This window comes from Pituophis catenifer, unplaced genomic scaffold (genome assembly GCF_029215685.1).
Source record: "Pituophis catenifer annectens isolate HBS135680 unplaced genomic scaffold, rPitCat1.0.hap2 SCAF_8, whole genome shotgun sequence".
NCBI lineage: Eukaryota > Metazoa > Chordata > Lepidosauria > Squamata > Colubridae > Pituophis > Pituophis catenifer.
Window position 1 is genome coordinate 23,331,196 of NW_027256888.1, and position 23,094 is coordinate 23,354,289.

Sequence of the window (23,094 nt, forward strand, 5' to 3'; positions counted from 1 at the left end):
CCGGGAGAGGACCACGGGGGACACGTCACACGCCCGTTGCCCTCGCCACCGCTACTTTTGCTCTTGGCTTCTTGATGCTCTTAAAGTAGATCTTGAAGAGCTGGAAGACGTTTCCTTAGATCACCACCAAATTCATCTTTGGGAGAGGTGTAGGCTAACCCCTGAATATACAAGTCTTCTTCTCCTTCTCGGCCTTAACGTGTGTGAGCAAACATGCACATCATGAGGTGTGTGCACCATGAGGTGTGTGCAACTGTGCGTGTTTGCTCTGTGATACAAAGCGAAGAAGTGTTCAGGGGCTAGCCTACTCATCTCCCAAAGATGAGTTTGACAGCGATCTAAGGAAATGTCTTCCAGCTCTTCAAGATTGACTTTAAGAGTGCTGAGAAACCAAGAGCAAAAGTAGCAGCAGAGAGGGCAACAGGGGCATGTGATGTGTCCCTCTGCGGTCCCCTCCCGGGTGACAGCCAGGGCTTCACCGCTGCCTCTTTTCCTCAGAGGCACAGTGTCTGCCTCCAAGTCCTTGTGGAGTGTACATATGCCCCTGTCACCCCCGCTGCCGGCCACCTCTAATCTGCTGTTTACTCATGAGCACGTTTATAAACTGCAGATTAGAGGCAGCCGGCAGATCACTGGCTTACTCACTCTGCTGCTCGCCGCCCGCACCTCGCAAGCAGCAAAAGAAACCGCCACCTCCTGCCTCTGCGCATCGAGGAGGCTGAGCACTGCTGGAAGAGAGCACAGACCTGCTGATGCAGGAAGCGGCTGCCAACGATGCCCTCAGGTGAAGATGTTGTGAGCGGGGAGGCTCGACCCCCCTTTGGAGCCATGAAGTGCTCGCTGCCCGTCTGACACCCACCAAGCCTCTTCCCACCGCGCTTCTCTTCCTCCTCACCAGAAGCAATCGCAAGTGACAAGACATCTGTTATTTTTGGGGAGACTGCGGGATTGCCCCCATCTGGTCTTCAGTACCTGGCTCATCGGCCTCCAGACGTCAGTTTCCCACCACCCAGCACCAGTTCAGAGGTTCCTTCCCCACCCCCACAGACAGAGAGAGAGGGAGGGAGAGAGGGAAGGAAAGAGGGACAAGAGATGGGGGAAGGGAAAGAGAGACAAGAGACACAGAGATGGGGGATGGAAAGAAAGACATGAGAGAGGGAGAGAAAGAGACAAGAGACAGAGAGAGGGGGAAAGAGAGAGACAAGACACACACACATACACATACACAGAAAGAGATGAGAGAGAGATGAGTGAGAGGAGATGAGAGAAAGGAAGAGAGAGAGGGAGAGATGAGAAACAGAGAGGGAGAAAGAAAGAGATGAGAGAGATGAGAGAGAGATAGGGAGAAAAAAAAGAAAGAGATGAGAGAGAAATGAGAGAAAAAGAGAGAGGACAGAGAGAGAAGGAGAAAGAGATGTGGGGGGGAGAGAGAGAGGGAGAAAAGAGACAGAGAGGGATACCTGTTTAAAAGATAACGGTCACTCATGCCCTCGTCACCTCCCGCCTGGACGATTGTAACACTCTTTACATGGGGCTCCCCTTGAGGAGCACCCAGAGGCTCCAACTGGCGCAGAGTGCAGCCACGCGGGTGGTAATGGGAGCGACATGGCGTTCCCATGTAACACCCCTCCTGCGCGAGCTGCAGGAGGCTCCAGGTGGTCTTCCGGGTGCGCTTCAAGGTTTTGGTTACCACCTTTAAAGCGCTCCATGGCTTAGGACCTGAGTACTAGCCTCCCACCGGCCGGTACGCTCCCATAGAGAGGGGCTCCTCCGGGTGCCGTCGGCCAAACAATGCCGACTGGCGGCCCTCAGGGGGAGAGCCTTCTCTGTGGGGGCACCTACTATCTGGAACGAGCTCCCCCCGGAGATACGGAGGATCCCGGATCTGCGCACCTTCCGCCGCGCTCTAAAGACCTTTTTATTTCACCAGGCGGGCGAATTTTCTCCCTCTTTTATAAAAGATTTTTAATTTTTAATATTTTTTAGTATTTTATATATTCAAATTTTAAAATTGGTTTTAAATTGATTGGGGTTTTAATTTGTCTGGGCCAAAACTATTTAATTTGATTTTAATTCCACTTTTTAAATTTTGTATGTATGTATTTTATTGTTTGGCTGTCCACCGCCCTGAGTCCTTCAGGAGTAGGGCGGTATAGAAATCAAATTAATTAAATAAATAAATAAATAAATAAATAAATAAATAAATAAATAAATAAATAAATAAATAATAGAAAAATTGCTCTTTGAGTGTTTAAGGTTACAGACCCCTGAGTTAGGCAAACACCATGGCCATTAAGTGAACCTTGTGCTCATTAATCGAACACTGTGGTTGTTAAACAAGTCCATTTTCCCCAATGGACATTTTTTAAAAAAAATTGATTTATATGCCGCCCTTCTCCGGAGACTCAGGGCGGCTTACAATGTGCTCAGCAATTTTTAAACATTTTTAAATGGAAACCAGAAAGAATTGTTGGAAACTGGCAAAAAACATAGAAAACCTCACTTACATGACTCTGTGGGATGTTGCAACTGGTCATAAGTATGTGTGTGTGTGTGTGTGTGTGTGTGTGTGTGTGTGTGTGTGTGCATGTCTGTCAAAACTCCAAAAACAGGTCAAGTAGATCTGGGAAGGTCAGTCGTAAATTTGAACACTTTTTAAGCAACCGGCCATCAAGTGAGGACCACTTGTATTTGGTTTGCCTTAAGGGTTCAGAGCTATATGGAATCTGGTTTCCTATGACCCTTTGCAGATTGCAAAAGGTCCGGAGGCAGGAATCCTCATCGGAGGAACTAGGATCATGACCACCTAGTCACCCCACGCAGTCACATGACCACCAAGCCACACCCACCCCATCACATGACCACCAAGCCACACCCACCCCATCACATGACCACCAAGCCACGCCCACCAAACAAGCCACGCCCACAGAACTGGTAGTAAAAAAATTTGAATACCACCACTGAGACTGATAGATCCTTCTAGAAATGGCTAGTTTATATTATTATGAAAAAAACTAAAAGTTGTGATTTGATGTTAATGCCTTATTTTACTGCAACAGAGAGAGTCGGAAGTCAATGCTTCTTTTTTCTTAATCCTTCCTCAATTTTCTTCCCCCTTTCCTCCCCATTGTTTTCATATTTTCTTTTGTATTTTGTATTTTATAAATAAAAATGTCAACGAGAAAAAAAATGCATCAAAAAATTTATTTCTTAAGAATTCAGCCTATTTTTCCAGGTCCAGGTAATTCAGTTGAGATGTTAAAAGACTAGTGTGCAGGGATTCACTAAACATCAGTTTCTTGCATAAATTAAATCATACCTCCATCAATGCCCATTATGAATCGGCCCAAAATAATCATTTCCAAGATTCCTGCCAGCAGTGAGAAGGCCATAAACAATGCAGCCACAATGGCAAACACGTTATTTAGCAGCAACGTTCGCTTTCTGAAAAGAAACGAATTACTTATTACCTCCTTATATTGCCAGATAAACAGTTTTTCATAAAATAAAATAAGTAAAAGTTGTCATGACAAATAGAGTAAGCCAAAAGTATGCCTATAATGCCAAAATTAAGGATATACAAATATCCTTCAAACTGCTTAGGAGAAGGCAATGGAAAACAGACAAACTAAAAACCCATGGATAGAAAGGCTAAAGATAGTTAAAAATCATGGATACAAAATACTGTAGATCAAATGAATCTGACTGTAACTGTCTTGCCAGGGAGTCTCTTCAGAATTTATCTTAAAGTAGGTGAGACAACCAGCAGCCCCAGAACTGTGCAGGTTTCAGAATAACAGTTGTAAGGGATCTTGGAAGTCTTCTAGTCCAACCTCCTGTTCAACTAGAAGACCCTATCATTCCATATAAATGCCTGTCCAGTCTCTTCTTAAAAATTTCCACTGATCTCTCTCACATTCAATGATGTTGAATGTTCAGTGATAGACTACCTCATTTTGTCTTTCACCTCCCACCACCTCACTTTGTGGCTGCCACACCAATGCATTGCTCATCCTCCTGCTCTGTTATGGTGGCGAGCAAGGAGAAGTGGCAAAGAACGAAGGCGAATGAAGCGAGGCAGTGGGGGTGGGGTGGAGGACGAAGCAGTGCAGGTCGCCGTGGAGAGCATGGTTGGTGCCACCACTATGAGGTGGGGTGAGAGAGTGAGAGAACAATCTGATCAAACCTCTGTGTTTGAGTGAGTGTGTGTGTGTGTGTGTGAGAGAGAGAGAGAACTGCTTTCAGCGCTGCTCGGTTTCCCACCCCACACCCGCCAGGCTGGTCTGATCTTCTGCCTTCTCCACCGTGCCACAAACAGGGATTCACCATCCCTCAAGTCCCGCCACTTGTCAAAGTAGATCCCGGGCGCTGTGCTGCAATGGACAGATGAAAAGTGCAGCTTTTGTCTGAGGAGGAGCAGGGAGAAGAAAGAGGGAAAGCGGCCGAGTGAGAAGTGCCCCACTGGCCAGGCACTGAAGCACACCGCTGCCAGCCCTGGTATAACTCTCCGAGGTTGGATCGGATCTCTCTCTCTCTCTCTCTCTCTCTCTCTCTCTCTCTCTCTCTCTCTCTCTCTCTCTCTCTCTCGTTTTTCATTTTTTTTGGCAAAGTGACTAAATTACTAGACCAGTGAAATGCCATATACTTGGATTTCAGTAAGGCATCTGACAAAGTAGACCACAACCTACTTCTTGGTAAGCTAGAAAAATGTGTGATAGACAGCATTACCACCAGATGGATTTGTAACTGATAAACAAACTATATTCAACATGTAGTCCTTAATGAAACTATGTCCACATGGAGGGAGGTGGGCAGGGTTCTGTTTTAGGCCCAGTACTCTTCAATATCTTCATAAATGATATAGATGAGGGAATAGAAGAGAAACTCATTGAATTTGCATATGACACTAAGCTGGCAGGAATAGCCAACACCCCAGAGGATAGGCTCAAGATTCAGATGGATCTCGACAGACTTGAACACTGTGCCCTATCTAACAAAATGAAATTCACTATGGATAGAAGTAAGATTTTGCACTTGGGCAAGAAAAACCAATTGCACAGGTACAGTCTAGATGAAACTTGGCCAGTAACTGTGAGAGGGATCTTGGAGTCCTAGTAGATAATCACTTGAATATATGCCAACAGTGTGAGGCAGCATACACAAAAGCCAATGCAATCCTAGTCTGGATTAATAGAGGGATAGATTCAAGGTCAATATAAAAAGATGTTAAGACAATGGAAAAAATTCAGGGAAGAACAAGAAAGATGATTGGGGGTGGGGGTGGAAGCTAAAACTTATGAAAAACAGTTTAGTGAAAAGAAGGACTAGGGGAAACATGATAGCAGTGTTCCAATATTTGAGGGGCTGGCACAAAGAAAGGGGGGGTCAACTTATTTTCCAAAGCACCAGAAGGCAAGACAAGAAATGATGGATGGAAACTAATCAAGGAGAGAAATCACCTAGAATTAAGGAGAAATGTCCTAACAGCGAGAACAATTAACAAGTGCCTTCCTGCCGAAGTTGTGGATGACCCATAACTGGAAGCTTTTAAGATTGTCTGAAATGGTATAGGGTCTTCTGCTTTAGCAGGGGATTGGACTAGAAGACCTCCAAGGTCCCTTCCAACTCTATTATTCTGTGGTGGTGCAGTGGTTAGAATGCAGTACTGCAGGCTAACTCATTGCTCACTCCAGGAGTTCAATTTGACTCAGCTTTCTATCCTTCTGATGTCAGTAAAATGAGGAGCCAGATTGTTGGGTGGAATATGCTGACTCTATAAACTGCTTAGAGAGGGCTGTAAAGCACTATGAAGTGTATATAAGTCTATTGCTGTTCTAGTACCTGGCTCAACAGTAGAGCCTGTGAGAGGGACTTAGGAGTCCTGGTGGATACCTGCTTAAGTATGTGTCAGCAGTGTGATGAAGTTGCCAAACAAGTCAAACCAACAAAATCAAAATCAAAATCATGGGAAGTGTTAATACTGCTCAATAATCAATACAATTCAAATGAGGCCACACTTGAAATAATGTGTCCAGTTCTGGTAACCATGATTCAAAAAAAGATGCTGAGGCCTAGAAAGTGTGCAGAGAATAGCAACAAAGATAATAAGAGGTTGGGGGCTAAGTTGTACAATGAACTGCTAAGAGAACTAGGTATATTTATCTTAACTAAGAGAAGGCTTAATCTGGCTCTAGGTTGTGCCTCAGCTTATCTTTTCCAATATGCAACCAAGTCAGAATATAATTTAAAAACTATTTATTACTCTTATAAAATGGGGTCTCCCTATGAAAAGGATAAGGGTCATTCCATGTCAAGTGGTCTGAGGGTCCCTGCTCTCAAAAGAGAGGCTTTTTTTGAAGGTTAAGACTTATGGCAAATTATTAGTAATACATTTGAAAAAACAAATTTAAAAGAAAAGAAAACCCATGTTAGTCAGCCAATGCAACAGTACTACAAAAATCATGTTTCAAGTATTACAAAGTCCATCCTATGTGGCCCTCACAGGTGACATGATAGCAGTCTTCCAATACTTGAAGGGCTGTTACAGGGAAGAGGTAGTTGATTTATTCTACATAGCACCTGAGGGCAAGACAAGAAGCAATGAGTAGAAGCTAATCAGAGGGAACTTCAACATGGAATTAAGATGAAATTTCCTGACAGTGAAAACAATTAATCAATAGATTAATAGCTTGCATCCCAGAGTTGTGGATGTTTCATCACTAGTGGTTTTCAAGAAAAGATTGGACAACCATTTGTCTGGGATGGAATAAGGACTCCTGCCTTGGGCATGGGGTTGGACTAGAAGATTTCCAAGGCCCCTTCCAGCCCTATGATACTATGATTATTACATTACACCAAAATGTCCACTGTGAAGAAGCAAAATTCTATCATCAAAACGTATTCAGGAGCATTGTAGGTTCAAAATAGCTTGAGAACCAAAGAAAGCAGGCCAGTGTTAGTCAGTTTGAGATACTTCACATAATAAATGCAGAGGTGGCGCTGTGGTTAGAGTGCAGTACTGCAGCTACTTCAGCTGACTGCTAGTTCAGCAGATCAGCAGATCAAATCTCACCGGCTCAAGGTTGACTCAGCCTTCCATCCTTCCAAGGTGGGTAAAATGAGGACACAGATTGCAATATGCTAATGCTAATGCAATATGCTAATATGCAATATACTATATGCTAACTTTGTAAACCGCTTAGAGAGGGCTGTAAAGTACTATGAGGCGGTATAGAAGTCTAAATAATAATTTTAAAAAAGTAAGACTATAAAATAAAAAATCCAAGCAAATAATACTAATGCAAAATAAAGAAAACCAAACCAAACCAAACCATAGGAAGAGAAAAGCAAAACTGACTGGTGGGTGATGCTCCCTTTGATAAAGTATTGTTTTGGAGGTAAAAGCAATGGATTAGGTTTACTTTTATGACAACAAACTGTTCTACAACACTGCATTCCTGCAACTGCCACACTTGCATGTCACATATGTAAACAGTTGTAGGACATAGAAATGGGTTCCAGGTTGGACAATAGCAGCCTAATTCTTACCATACCCAATATTTAAGGAGAAACTCCAGGAAACAGAATTGGGAGCATCATTTTATCTGGCTGTATTGCTCTATTTCTGTCCCAGCAATACTCCCCGACCAATCCTTTCTGCCTCCTCTGAGGAAGAGATTTGCCTAAATTAGTGGAGCTGCTGCTGTAGATAGTAAGCACAGCTGTAGATTCAGTGGCCTACAAGAAGACCTCAAGCTGTAAGAAGTTAGAACCTGGAGAGTGAACTTAGCCAATTCATGCACAATTCTCTTGCAAGTACATGCAATTTTATTTTGTCCCCAGATCTGAATCAAAAACAATGCTGGGCAAGTCTAAAACACTTTTTTGATACCATGGGAGAGTTGACCTGTGATCTTCAGCCATACAATTATCAATACGGTGGTACCAGGGGGCCATATCATGTTCTGGAAGTGCGCACTCGCTGTCTTCGAGCGATTGTGCACTCCGGTCCCCAATGCTCTTCTCGTTCCCCGGGTTGCACAGATCCTCAGGGCCTGGGCCTCCAGCTGATGTTGTACAACGCCAGGTCCGTGGTAAATAAAGCCCCCCTCATTTACAACCTTATCCAGAAGGGGGGAGTGGACCTGGCGGATATTACGGAGACCTGGCTGGGTCCGGGGGGGGTGCCCCTTGTTGAAATATGCCCACCAGGTTTCCGTGCATTCCATCAGCCGAGGGCCCAGGGTAGGGGCGGGGGGGGTGGCTATTATTAAAGAAGGTCTCTGTCCGAGGGAGGCCACTGTACCTCAGATAGCCGGATGTGAGTCCCTCCTTGTGAAGTGGTGTCGTGGGGTTCAGATGGGTTTGCTGATTGTATGCCTGGCTCCCTACCACGTAGCGGCGGCCCTGCCTGAGCTGCTCAACGTAATAGCCAGGGTGGCGGTGGATACCCCCAGACTTATAGTCATGGGGGATTTCAACCTGCCATCTGTCAGTGAAACGTCGGAGGCAGCTCAGGAGTTCATGGCTTCCATGACGGCCATGGACCTGACCCAATTAGTTCAAGGCCCTACTCACACAAGGGGAAACATTCTGGACCTGACTTTTGTCTCTGGTCAGTGGTTGAATGATCTAGAAACAAGGGATATAGTCACCAAGCTTGTCATGGTCAGATCATTCACTCCTTCGACTAGACTTTCAAGCCGCTACCCTCCGCCACAGGGAGATGGAACCGACTAGGTGGTTCCGCTCCCAGGCGCCTGATGGATCCGGATAGGTTCCTGACGGAGCTTGGGCCATTCCCTGAGGCTCTGGCTCATGACTCGACTGAAAAACTGGTGGCCGCCTGGGATAGGGCGGCCGTTGGAGCTTTGGACCGCGTCGTGCCTTTGCGGCCTCTGACCCAGTGCTGATCCCAATTGGCTCCCTGGTTTTCTGAGGAGCTGAGGGAGATGAAGCGCCGGAAAAGACACCTGGAGAGCGATTGGAGGGCCATCCGTTCCGAATCTGACCGAACACTGGTGAGGTCTCATATTAAGATCTACCTAGTGGCGATAAGAGTGGCAAAATCGAATTATTTTTCCACTCTTATTGCGTCTGCAGAGAACCGCCCAGCCGCCCTGTTTAGGGTGACCCGCTCCCTACTTCAGTTGGGAGCGGGGAAGACCCCTTACAGGGTAGGGCTGAGGATTTTGTGCAATATCTGCATGATAAAATCGCTCAGATTCGGGAAGGTCTGGACTCCAATTGGGTAGGTTCAGATGGGGTGACGGAGGTGGGTCTTGAGAGTGTTATCTGGGAGGAGTTTGACCATGTGACTCCCGAGGATTCTGGGTAGACTTAGCGCTGCCACATGTTTATTGGACCCGTGTCTCTCCTGGTTGGTGCTGGCCTCCTGGGCGGTCACACGAGGCTGGCTCCAGGTGATTATTAACACTTCCTTGAGTGAGGGCTTCTTTCCCTCTGCTCTGAAAGAGGCGGTGGTGAGGCCCCTCCTCAAGAAGTCTTCCCTGGACTCGGCTGTATTAGCAAACTATCGTCCAGTCTCCAACCTTCGCTTTGTGGCGAAGGTTGTTGAGAGTGTGGTGGCGCGACAACTCCCCCAGTACCTGGATGAAGCTGTCTATCTAGATCCATACCAGTTGGATGATTTATAATAATTATCTTATTTAATCGTTACACACCTTGCCATTAATTGAATTCCTAAATATTTAACTCTCTTGACTATCTGTATACCTATTTTCCTCGTTAGTTCTTTTTTCTGTATGTCTGTAACATTTTTAACTATTGTTTTGGTTTTTTCTTTATTTATGTTCAGTCCTGCAACTTCACCATATTCTTCTATTTTTGTAATTAGTTTAAGTCCATTTTCTTGTGGGTCTTCCAACATAAAAAGAAAATCATCTGCAAATGCCTGTAGTTTATATTGTTCCTTTTTTATTTCCATACCTTTAATTTCTATATCTTGCCTAATATTTCTATTTAACACTTCCAATGTCAATACAAATAGTAGTTGGTGGTGAAAATGTGAGAGAAACTGTCTACTCTTGGTATAGGATATAAACCAATCCTCCTGCACTTGGTTTGAGGAGAATTATGGGTTCATATATCAGGACATTCTTGTTAGATTTATTGAGAAATAAATATCGTAATCAATTTTGTCATAAATAGAATTAGATGGCCACTAGATGGCAGCAAAGAGATGCAAAAACTGTGATAGTTCAGTCCCAGAGACTCATTGCTATTTTAGACTTCTAAACAATATTTTTAAAAGTAGAACTTTTTTTCAAAAAAAGCCTAATTTATACAAAATTGCATTTCATACATTATTACTTGCTAATAATCACAACTGTTTTATCATGGGAAGTATCTTACTTCATATTTTAAATGCAGATGCAAAAATATTATCAGCTAGAGGAAAAGAAAAATATGCAGAGTATTGTTTTCAATATAATGCTTACCGACCAAAATACTTGACAGCTGGAGTAACAATTAATGCACCCAGAAGTCCACCAACAGCAAAAATGGAGACCGATAAAGTCCACAGCAAGGTAAGTGACTGCTCAGTGATTGACTGGTTATATCTTCTTTCCCAGGTTTCATTGTAAAACTTCTTAATAAACTACAAGCAATCCCAATAAATAAATAATAAATAAATAAATAAATACTTATCAGTGTAGACAAATATAATTACAAATTAACATTTTTTTAAAACATAAAACCAAATTATTTCAATACTTAAAAATTCCGCCATAAGGAGTCTTTTTAAAATGGGATGTGCATTTTACACCAACTTGCCTACTGACACAGAGCTTTATGGAACATGTGGGATGGGAAACCCCCCTTGGTTGTATTTTTGAAAGTTTAAAGGTCGCTATTGGTTTCCTGTTTGTGTAGAGAAGCAAGCCTGCCCCCACTCCACTAGTCATCAGGGGAGGGGGCATAGGGGCAGTAGGCTCTGTCCTTCACTTCTGTATGATCATTACAACATTTGTAGAGACTACAGACAAAAAGTCTTCAAAGGTTCCTGAGTAGTACCTGTACCCTCCTTCCCAGTTTTCTCGTGGTCATGTTTGCAGAGAAAATAGCAGCAGAAGCATTATGTACACTATCTTGAGTTGAACAAAATAGAGGTGGGATATGATGATGATAAAGATGAAGTGCTCCTATTCTATTGTGTCCTGGACCAATAGGATCTCTTCAGTGCCATAGGTTTTCCTATGACCCTCTATTTCCAAGGATCTGGAATAGTTCCTGGAATATTGAGTCTCAGAGTTGGTCATACATGTCAGAGTTTGTTGCAGCAATCAAATCCAGAAAGCACACACAGGTAACTGATTCAGCAGGATTCATTAACTTTTCTTTATGTATAATAGAACACATGAAAATAAATATACAATACCAATGGCTGATTCTTCCAACATGATAGTAGTTACAAGCAAAACACAGACAGAGGAAAGAACAGTTTCAGTCAGCAGACTAGTTTCAGTTTTAGAGCTGAGCACAGAGCTTAATACAGAGCCATGCTCAGGTTCCTTCCTGTTTCAGCTCCCACTGGGTGACTTTGTTGCTATGCCCTATTCATTGGCTGACCTTGTTACCATGTCGCTGCCAGTCATGAACTCTCATACATACTGACAATACACTATGGCCTCAACTACAATCCTTCTCATGGATAACATCAACCGCTTTCCAAAAATGCTCCAGAAATAATGCAGATAAGCATGCAAACTCTTTTATCATTAATTATACAATAGTACCTCGGTCCTCGTCAGTAATCCATTCTGAAAGATATGTTGAATATCAAAACTGACAGGTAGCGAGAAAACCATGTGACTTATCATTTCAGCTGGAAGAAATAGTGAGTCACAAGGCAGCTGACATCAGCAAGTTCTTCCTTGCATGTTGACTACCAGGAGAAAGATGAGCACCTGGACAAGATTTCTGCTTCAAAACATGTCAAATACGAATTCAAGGAGTTTTGAAGTAGTCGAGTGCCAAGGTATGACTGTACTCAGATTCCAGCTGGAATGTAGTGAATCTACCATTACTAAAAACATGCTTAAGAAAATCCAACTACAAAATTGTTTATTGTTACATGATTGTCAGACTGTCAAGATTGAACCACTTCTTTCAAACCTAATGCTTTTCAACTTGCAAATGAACTGGTGGTAGGGAAATGGAATGTGGAGAATGTATGCAGAGATTGTGAGAGCAGGGAGCCAGCAAAGTCACCACTGTAGGAGATTGAAACGAAAGACAGTCTCATAATTGGACAATGTTATCAACCAGGGGTAGGGAGGAGGAGAAAGTATTGTTTAACAGGGCGAGCATCTGCACGGGAAATTAGAGCTGGTTTTGTTTCTTCAGTATCAACATGGTGTATCCAATAAAGTTTTACTTTTGGTAATTCAATTCTCCCAAGAGTGTTTCCTTGTTTTGGGTTCGCTAATTGGACAGTAGACACAGACATGAATTTAGCTTTGTAGAGGCCTGGAATAAACAGAGCAAGTTATCCTCTGCTACAGTATGTCATCTCAAAACAGCTCCAGAGAGGCTTCTATCAGTAAGTAACTGCCCAAACAGCTTGAGATTTGCATCACTGGAGCACGTTCAACCAGGCAGAGTGAGAGATAAGCAGGCATATGTCATGTCCAGTGCTTCCTAAAACCCAGAGCCCAAGAAGTGCCATAAATGTTGAGTGCTATAAAGCAGGGGTGTCAAACTTGCAGCATCACAGCAGTGTCACATGACATATCAGGACTTTTTTCCCCTTCACTAAACCGGATGTGGGCACGTGACGCATCTAGGCCGTGGGTCGCGAGTTTGATATACCTGCTATAAAGGAAGAAAGGAATTAAATTTGCCACAAGCTCCATCCAAGTTAGATTATGTTGTAGCAGTGATAGAATGAGGTAAGAGTTAGAGATAATTAATTGATTCAATCAAGCTGAAGACAAGGAAACACATCAAATCCTATTGGGAAAGACAGAAGTCAATGAGCAAAGCAGTAATTTTAGACCAGAGTGGAAGTGATGTGTTTTTTTTTGCATTCAGCACTTCCCCTGCAATTTACAGTCAGGTCCAGAAATATTGGGACATCGACACAATTCTAACATCTTTGGCTCTATACACCACCACAATGGAGTTTGGATGAAACAAACACAATGTGCTTTAACTGCAGACTGTCAGCTTTAATTTGAGGGTATGTACATCCAACTCAGGTGAACGGTGTAGGACTTACAGCAGTTTGCATATGTGCCTCCCACTTGTTAAGGGACCAAAAGTAATGGGACAGAATAATAATCATAAATCAAACTTTCCCTTCTTAATACTTGATTGCAAATCCTTTGCAGTCAATCACAGCCTGAAGTCTGGAATGCATAGACATCACCAGACGCTGGGTTTCATCCCTGGTGATGCTCTGCCAGGCCTCTACTGCAACTGTCTTCAGTTCCTGCTTGTTCTTGGGGCATTTTCCCTTCAGTTTTGTCTTCAGAAAGTGAAATGCATGCTCAATGGGATTCAGGTCAGGTGATTGACTTGGCCATTGCATAACATTCCACTTCTGTCCCTTCAAAAACTCTTTGGTTGCTTTTGCAGTATGCTTTGGGTCATTGTCCATTTGCACTATGAAGTGCCGTCCAATGAGTTCTGCAGCATTTGGCTGAATGTGAGCAGATAATATTGCCCAAAACACTTCAGAATTCATCCTGCTGCTTTTGTCAGCAGTCACATCATCAATAAATACAAGAGAACCAGTTCCATTGGCAGCCATACATGCCCACGCCATGACACTACCACCACCATGCTTCACTGATGAGGTGGTATGCTTAGGATCATGAGCAGTTCCTTTCCTTCTCCATACTCTTCTCTTCCCATCACTCTGGTACAAGTTGATCTTGGTCTCATCTGTCCATAGGATCTTGTTCCAGAACTGTGAAGGCTTTGTTAGATGTTGTTTGGCAAACTCTAATCTGGCCTTCCTGTTTTTGAAGCTCACCAATGGTTTACATCTTGTGGTGAACCCTCTGTATTCACTCTGGTGAAGTCTTCTCTTGATTGTTGACTTTGACACACATACACCTATCTCCTGGAGAGTGTTCTTGATCTGGCCAACTGTTGTGAAGGGTGTTTTCTTCACCAGGGAAAGAATTCTTCGGTCATCCACCACACTTGTTTTCCATGGTCTCCCAGGTCTTTTGGTGTTGCTGAACTCACCGGTGCAGTCCTTCTTTTTGAGAATGTTTCAAACAGTTGTTTTGGCCATGCCTAATGTTCTTGCTATCTCTCTGATGGGTTTGTTTTGTTTCTTCAGCCTAATAATGGCTTGCTTCACTGGTAGTGACAGCTCTTTGGATCTCATCTTGAGAGTTGACAGCAACAGATTCCAAATGCAAATAGCATACTTGAAAAGAACTCTGGGCCTTTTATCTGCACATTGTAATTGGGGTAATGAGGGAATATCACACACCTGGCCATGGAACATCTGAGAAGCCAACTGTCCCATTACTTTTGGTCCCTTAACAAGTGGGAGGCACATATACAAACTGCTGTTAAGTCCTACACCGTTCACCTGAGTTGGATGTACATACCCTCAAATTAAAGCTGACAGTCTGCAGTTAACGCACATTGTGTTTGTTTCATTCCAACTCCATTGTGGTGGTGTATAGAGCCAAAGATGTTAGAATTGTGTCGATGTCCCAATATTTCTGGACCTGACTGTATATACTTGTTCCACCTGGGAAGATCAAACTGGATGCACATATCACAACTGGGCACCAAGATTGATTTCAGAAATGGAAAATTCCTTTGTGCTCCTAAAGGTGCTTTAAAAAATATTTTCTAAACAAGTAAATCCACTTTGAATGCTTTTAATATTAAAAAGTGGGATAAAATTACATAAATAAAATTCCTCTAAAAGTTCTGAGAAAAAAGATGTCAATTCCTCCTTTTGTTCCAGAAAAGCAGAATTTCTAGGAAACTAAGAAAAGCTATGGGAGTAGTCTTTCAACGTTCTCATTTCCATCCCTACTTTTCTTTTTCAATGTGCCATGATTACATAGCCTGCCTTTGTTGATTCAGAGAGGCCCCTTTAAAGTCACCAAGATTCTGAGATTCTCCCATGAATCCTGCAATTTGAACAGGTGGTGCTTGCATTGCAGTTTAAAAAAATAGTTGGAATCTCAATTGTTTTTCACATTTCAGAGGAAATTCCAACATTTCAGATAAACCTGTTTTTCTCCATTTTCTCCTCTTTAACAAGTATTTATTATGTCACTGAAAACTCAGCATTTAACTTCCCTTGGAAGTGGTAAAATTTTAGATGCTCTTTTTTCATTTGCAATGAATGTACAAGTAGTTCTCTGCTTACAGCTATTCGTTTAGCAACTATCTGAAGTTATAACAGCACTGAAAAATGTGACTTAAGACCATTTTTTGCACTTAAAACTGTTGCAGCATCCCCATGGCCATGTGATCAAAATTCAGACCTTGGCAACTGGCTCATATTTATGATGGTTGCAGTTTCCTGGGATCATGTGATCACCTTTTGTGACCTTCTGAGAACCAAGGTCAACAGGGAAGCCAAATTCACTTAACAACTGTGCTACTAAGTTAACAACTGCAGTGATTTACTCAACAACTGTGATAAAAAGATTATAAAATGGGGACAAACTCATTTAACAACTGTCTTACTTAGCAATGGAAATGTCGGGCTCAGTTATGGTCATTAGTCAAAGACTATCTATATTTTCCATAGTTCATTTCTAAATTAAAGAACTTAACTACCTCTTTGTTATTTGAGGGGGGGAACACAATAGGTCAATTACCATTTAGGGACTGGTTTACACTCATCAAACACAACACACACAAATGCTTTTCCTTCAGAAGAAGTCATTTCTGAAGTCACATTTGAATAAAATGACCTGTGTTTACTAGATCAATTGCTGAAGCATGTAATGGATTTCATCAGTGACCAAAGTGCAAGTAATGGGGTCAAAGGTGCGAGATAAACACAATTTCACCGTGACTAATTTAGTGTTCCAGTGAAAAATAATCTGCACTTTGTATGACTATCATGAATGACCATCAACAATATTGGAACACTACTGAAATAACTATGTAATAAATGCTCATTTCTCCTTTGGTCACTGTATATTCTGTAGTAATTTTTTGGCTACCATATTGTGTTTGCATGCACTGTCTTGCACCTGGACTCAGCACAGCAACTTTGTAAGGGCTCTGCGAAATATGGTTCCAATGAACCACTAAGGTGGTCCATTTATAGATAACTATGACACTGACAAGCATCAGAACTTTTTTCCTCAGACTTCTGAGGTTTAGTGACCTCTTTCTTTTCAGTCTAAGACAAACTTCCTTAACTTTTTGTTTTCATGACCCCTTCCTGTTTTTAAAAATGATGGAGGACCCCAAAGGGGCTTTTGTTTTATGGGTTATATTTGCTGATATTTGCCATATTATGCTTAATTAAAATTAAAATGGACACATTTGTAAAATATATACTGAATCAATCATATTATAAACCCATTAGACGTTAACGTAAATAAAAACTCTATATTTTTAACAAAGAAAAATAAAGAGCTGTTTTAAATTTTTACAAATATCTTCAATATCTGGCAAATAATTTTGATTTCCTGGAGAATCTTGGATTATACTTTAGGAAACACTTGTCTAATAAGCCCTTTCCAAAAAGTCATTATCAGATGTGAACTTAATTTGCTCAGATAGCTCAAATCTAAGTCTTTGCTTAATGCCAAACTGAGGCCATAATAGCATATTTAAGTAATATTGCTTTGCTAATAATGTTAAGAGTAAGAGTTTATGTCAGCTTTTCTTTTATACCTGTTTACAAGTCCAAATGATAATGGAACTATCCATGATCGGTGATGCTACTTTAACCTCTTTGGACAACAGTTGTTATATAGGTAATTGTTATTATACACAACCACAGTTGAGCCCAACATTTCTATTACTAAGCAAGACAGTTGTTAAGTCAGTCTTGCCCAATTTTACAATATTTCTTGCCATAGTTGCCAGAATCACTGCACTGCAGTTAGTAATACAGTTATTAAGTGATTCTGGCTTTCCTATTGACTTTATTGTCAGAAGGTTGCAAAAGGTGTTCTGAGGACACTGCAGTCATCATAAATACATACCAGTTGCCAAGCGTCTGAATTATGATCACATGACCATGGGAATGCTGCAACAGTCATAAGGTAAAAACAGTCATAAGTCACTTTTTTCAGTGCTGTTGTAACTTTGAACAATCACTAAATGAATGCCTGTAAATCAAGGACTACCTGTAGCCACAAGCTGTTTAAGGAAATTGCACCTAGTTAATTTTATACATTGTCTTGAGTATCAGATAATCTGTATATCTGGTATTTCTAAGCATCTCCCTAATTTTAAATTTATAAGGTATCTAGTTAACTAGTATTAAAGCACTTAGCTGGAAAAGGATTTCAGCTTTAAAGAATGAGAAGCTGGTGAAGCCAAGAAATTTCTAGCAAAGCACCCACAAATGAATAAAGCTTATGTCTTCCCATGAAAACAGCTACAGTATTCATAGCCAAAGTGTGGACTCAGTGTATCTATAAATAGCAATAGCACTTAGACTTATATACCACTTCACAGTGCTTTACAGCGCTCTCTTAAGTGTTTACAGAGACAGCATATTGCCCCCAACAATTTGGGTCCTCATTTTACCCAAGGATGGAAAGCTGAGTCAACCGTGAGCTTGGTGAGATTTCAACTGCCAAACTGCAGGCAGCTGGCAGTCAGCAGAAGTAGCCTGCAGTACTGCACTCTAACCACTGTGCCACTATGGCTCGTCTATAAAGAAGATGAAACACATGGAACTTGATTTCCCTGTCCCACTAATATTTATTGTTACAGCTACAATAATGTGTAAAGCTTACTGACCACATCACACTTTATGGACTTTTATTTCCAAAATGTTAACAGGTAGAGGTAATCCTAGAGTTACAAATATAATAGAGCCGGACAATTACATTTGTAACCTGTGGATTCATTAATTGGATCACGTTAAATGAATGTGATCCTTCCCTGCTTTACCCATTGCATTTACTAATCAAATGCACAGGTTGTTAAGTACACATGAGATATCTCAGGGTGGGGAAGACCATGAGGGCTCTAGTGCTACTGACCACCCAGGGCTCCCACAACCCACTGAGATATCTCATACTTCCTCCTCCCCCATCCTGCCCCACCAGGTCACTTACCTTTCAAAGATCTCGATAATCAAGCAAGCTGTCCCCTCCAGCTTCTCTGCCATAGTTTCTTTGTCTGCTCAGGGCACTCCAAAAGTGAAGCAGTGAGAGCAGAGGCAGAGCAGGAGGAGCCTGCCCTGCTCAGCTTGGCTAATTCACTAAGCTACCTGTGCAGGACACCAGATTCACTTTTGGAGTGCTGGGCAGTCTCGGTGAGTCTGAAGGAGTACAAGACCAAGCCACCAAAGGCTTCTCTTCTCCATGCCAAAAGGTTTTGCAAAAGGATGGAAGCCTTCGGAGGAGTGATCTTGCACTGCTTGAAACCTTCCGTCCCTCTGCAAAAGCTTTTGGCTTGGAGAAGAGAAGCCTGAAGGACCATGAGACTATGCCCCAAAGGTTTCTTTACTCTGCGCCAAAAGCTTTTACAAAGGGATGGAAGGTTTCAAGGGAAACAATCTCGTACTGCTTGAAGCCCTCCATCCCTTTGCAAAAAAAAAGAAGCAGATCAGGCATCCTGCACAAGCAGCATTGGTAAGTCAGCCAAGCTGAGCAGGGTGTATTTGTCCTGCTCTGCCTTTACTCTCACCGCTCCGCACCATGCTGCCGCACAAACCCCACAGCAGAGAGGCTGGAGAAGAGACAGCTCACTTGAGGAGAGAGAAGGAGCGGTCAGCCTGTTCTAGAACTCTGGATCATCAAAAGGTAAGTGAGCAATCAATTGGTAATGGAGTGGGAAAGAGCCAGTGGGCTAGCATAGCATGACCAGGTCCCTGGGGGTGGAAATAGACAGGGGGAATATTGCAATGTCTCTGTGGTCAGTCATAAGGGTGAATGACTGCCATGGTGCTGCAACATTCGTAACTACGGGTCTGTGTCATAAGTATTGGGGGGAGGGAGACACAACTTTGAACTGTCGCTAAGTGAACTGTCATAATTCGAGGACTACCTGTATAAAAACAAGGATAACCATATATGGATGTAACTATGCAGTCTTATGCAAATTAACCAAGCAAGGAAAAGTAAAATCAGAAATACAAGAATAGTGCTTCCACTGAAGGAATAGATTCCCGCTTGTTCTTTATTAAATTTAAAAAGGGGAAATAAAAAAATACCAATTGTGAGATATATTAATTACTTCAAGATGGTATGTTCTCACTTAAAAAGATAACGACTGCCAATAATATATTAAGTGTAGATAAAAATGAACAATTAATAAAAAACCCTTTTGAAATTATATAATCATTACTCCAGAGAATTTAATCAATTGCCTGAAAACAGTAGTGGGATTCAGCCGGTTCTCACCGGTTCAGTAGAACTGGTAGCTAAATTTTTGTGGAGTTCAGAGAACTGGCTGAATAGCCTTCCTCCCCGACCCAACCCGACCCCTCTCCACCTGCCACCTCCAAATTGCAGTTGGCTAAGTGCCATGGCACTTAGGAGGGGAGAAGAGACAGCAAGAGGAATCCCATCTCGCTCCATGAACCCCAATAAAAAGCAGCAGCAGTCCGGCTGCTTCCCTTTCCCACCACTTCCGCAAAGGAACAAGTCACTCCCTTACCACAGCCTTGGCTTGCCTCCCTCCCCCCCTGCTTGCACATGCACAGCCCCAGCAAGGGAGCCCAAGATGGCCACCTCTTTTATCGCTCCCTCCCTCCCTGAACACAGGCATGGGAGAGGCACTGCAGAAAGAGGCAGAGTGGGCAGGCGCATCAAACTAGAGGCCTTTAGGAGAAGTGCACTGTTTGGGGGCAGAGAAGAGATGCAGGCGGCGCTGCTCTTGCGTTTCTTCTTCTTTCACTTTGTTTGGGCTGGAGTTGCCATGATTTGCCCTCCTCACTTTATCCAGTGACAGAGGTGGCATCTTAGGAAGCCATGGCTTAATTACGGCATTCAGCACGTGTTGGAATCGTCTTTCTTTCACCATCTTTCTTGGGAGAAGCGAGGGCATCTGGGCGGTTGTGGGTGGGGCAAGCTCCATGGCACGGTGCTGCATTGCAATGGAGAAATGGGCAATGGAGTAGATGGCACAAGGGAAGGAGGAGGCTGCTTTCCTTATTTCTTCTCCCTGCTCCTCCTCCTTCCCTCGTGCAATTTCTCCATTGCAGTGCAGCACCCAGGATCCACTTTGATAGTGGGGGTGTGTGTAATTTAACAACTGGTTCACCCAGGTCAGGTTGGCCATCGTAGGAGGCCCGTCCCACATGTGTGGCAGAGCTGGAAGACGGGGATGGGCCATGCCTCCCATGACGGCCAACCTGACCCTAGGCGAACTGGTTGTTAAATTATTTGAATCCCACCACTGCCTGAAAACATCTTCATTCCTCTTCTGCTGAGAAAGAGCCAATTTACAGCTGGACAAAGAAACAAGGAACACAGGACAAGTGTAGACCAATCCTGCAAAAACTTTCTGTTACTACATCCCATCGCTGTATCAAACCGATTTTAGACTTTAAAAAATCATTTTCTCACCACAGTCGGAGCATTCACCACAGAGAGATTGTAACCATAGAGGAAGGAGGATCCAAAGGCTCCAGCCAAAGATGCTGTTATAAGACTAATAGACCAGTCCTGAAATGAAAAGAGAACACTGTTAGAGTACAGAGAAACAACAGAAATTACAAGTAAACACTACTTGCAGAAATACAGATTGGAAAATCTTATTTTTCTAAACCAAAATCAGAGAGAAATTGTCTGTCTTAAGGAATTTATATGAAAATGTATTTAATTAGGGAACTAAAATAGAACAATTTCTTAGGAGGTACCTAAGAAATTGAGCAACCTGTCTATTCTGTTTATACCAGCTTTCTCCAGCTTCTCCAGCTTGAAGAACTGCTGATGGTCTAAGTCAGGGGTGTCAAACGGTGGCCCGCGGACTGGATGCGTCACACACATGACACATCCAACCCAGTTCCGTGAATGGGGAAAACGTCTCAAAACATCATGTGACAGCAATATGACGTGGCAAGTTTGACACCCGTGATCTAAATCTATAGTTCTCCAAAAAAATCAATTCAGGTGTTGTCCATGATGGGCAGCTGGAAATTCTTGGAGTTGTACTTGGGGTGCAAGATATGGGAAAAGTTGAAATATAAATCAGGATCAGAATTCCTGAAATATGCTGTTGATTCATTTCATGAGTGACTTCTCTATAACATTTTTCTTAATCATTTACAGAGAATCATTTTCTTATTTTTTTAAATTCTTAAGGAAAAAAGTTTCCAGCAAGTGCACCAACTTGTAACAATTCACTTTTTAATAATTTTGGCCAGCCTCCACACAATCTAATGCTCACATATACAAATCCCCTCACTTCTAGATAGCATGAACAAGTGTCACTCTCTCCTAGTATAATCAAAATCTAGAGCAATTATAGAACTCTTTGTACAGTAATGGGTCTCATTAAAACAAAAACAGAACGGGGTAAACTTCTAAAAATAGCCAGACTTAAATTACCTATTTACAATTTCAAAAAATAATGAATTGCCATATTCTACATGTCATCCTTGACATCGAATGATTATTTGATTATTACCCATTGGATATTCATGTAAACAGAAGATAGATAATTAGGCTTATAGGAAAGGGTGCACTGCTTTCTTGAAACACAGATCCTTGTAGCAAAAATTTGAATCACAGATTTCCTGGTTCAGTCTCTAAAGTAATTACATTTGCGTAAGTACTGTATGTACCTGGTACACATACACACTTCTATTTTGGATATGAATCCCAGTAAGGTATTCTACCCGTTTCCTTAGGATTATTCCATCTTTTAGTCAACAAGCCCAGGCAAAAATTCTTACCTGTAATAAAGACTACTGAATATGAATTTGGCAAAGACTGCATGTTGGAAAAACAGAAAAATATGAAAAATCCTTATGTTCTATGCCCGTGATGGCGAACCTATGACCCGCGTGCCAGAGGTGGCATGCAGCGCCCTCTCTGTAGGCATGTGAGCAGGCACCCCAGTTTAGCTCCGCCGCGCATGTGCGTGCGCCTCCCATTGGCCAGCTGGTCTTTGGGTCTCTGCTTTGTATGTGTGGGGGCCTGGGGGGAGTGCGCGCATGCGTGGGGGGACAGGTTGTGTGCAGGGGGCGTGCATGTGTGGGACGTGCATGCGTGGGGCACTCATGTATGTGTGGGGATGGGACACATGTGCAGGGGCTGTATGTGCATGCTCAGGGGTGGGGTGCATGTGCAGGGGCCGCACACGCATTGCATTTTGGGGATTTGGGGCGTGCATGCTTTGGGTACTTGGTCCAGAAAAAGTTAGCCATTACTGTTCTATGCCATCATATAGCAATCTAGTCTACGACAGTAAGAAAAATAAGCAAGTAAACAAATTCCATTTATCAGCATTATAAACTGACCCCAGAAACAAACTAGTAACACAGCTACTGTAGGTTGGGTGTGAAAATTTAAGTAATGGCAGCTTCCAGAAATATAGGTGCCCAATTTATCAAAGCTACATCTTTTTGCATGTTTCCCTCTCTTCAAAGTTGAAAACTCAAGCTGCTCAAATAAGTAACAAGGTTTTTCAAGGAGAGTACAATCCTATCCAAGTCTTGTCCAAGAAGACATATTTCTCTCTTACCTAATTTAAGTATTTTATGGCCTCATTCAGCCCTTGACCTTCTAACAGTTGAGGGCAAGACTGAGTTGCATATCAGCTACATTTTGATGCAATGGAAAATGCTGTAGACAATTCAACAAAGCCGGAGGAGAAATGTCCTGGTCAGAAAAGCTTCACAAAAAGCGGAACAATAAGTTTTCTTGGGCTTTCCTCTTCTGGAGTCATTTAAGCAAAGGCCATATTGTTATTGCATTTAGCACTGAACCAGGTCTC

The 23,094-nt window shown here is 42.5% G+C and overlaps 1 protein-coding gene across 1 annotated transcript in view; it reads right to left on the reverse strand.

The window, feature by feature from the left end:
- Positions 1–23,094, reverse strand: part of SLC2A9 (solute carrier family 2 member 9) — a 101,735-nt gene that overhangs the window by 73,236 nt on the left and 5,405 nt on the right. The window contains exons 2-4 of the mRNA XM_070948180.1: positions 20,721–20,819; positions 10,461–10,621; positions 3,320–3,444 (exon numbers count right to left, since the gene is read on the reverse strand). Coding sequence (XP_070804281.1) covers positions 3,320–3,444; positions 10,461–10,621; positions 20,721–20,819 — 385 coding nt within the window. The remainder of the gene's footprint in view (positions 1–3,319; positions 3,445–10,460; positions 10,622–20,720; positions 20,820–23,094) is intronic.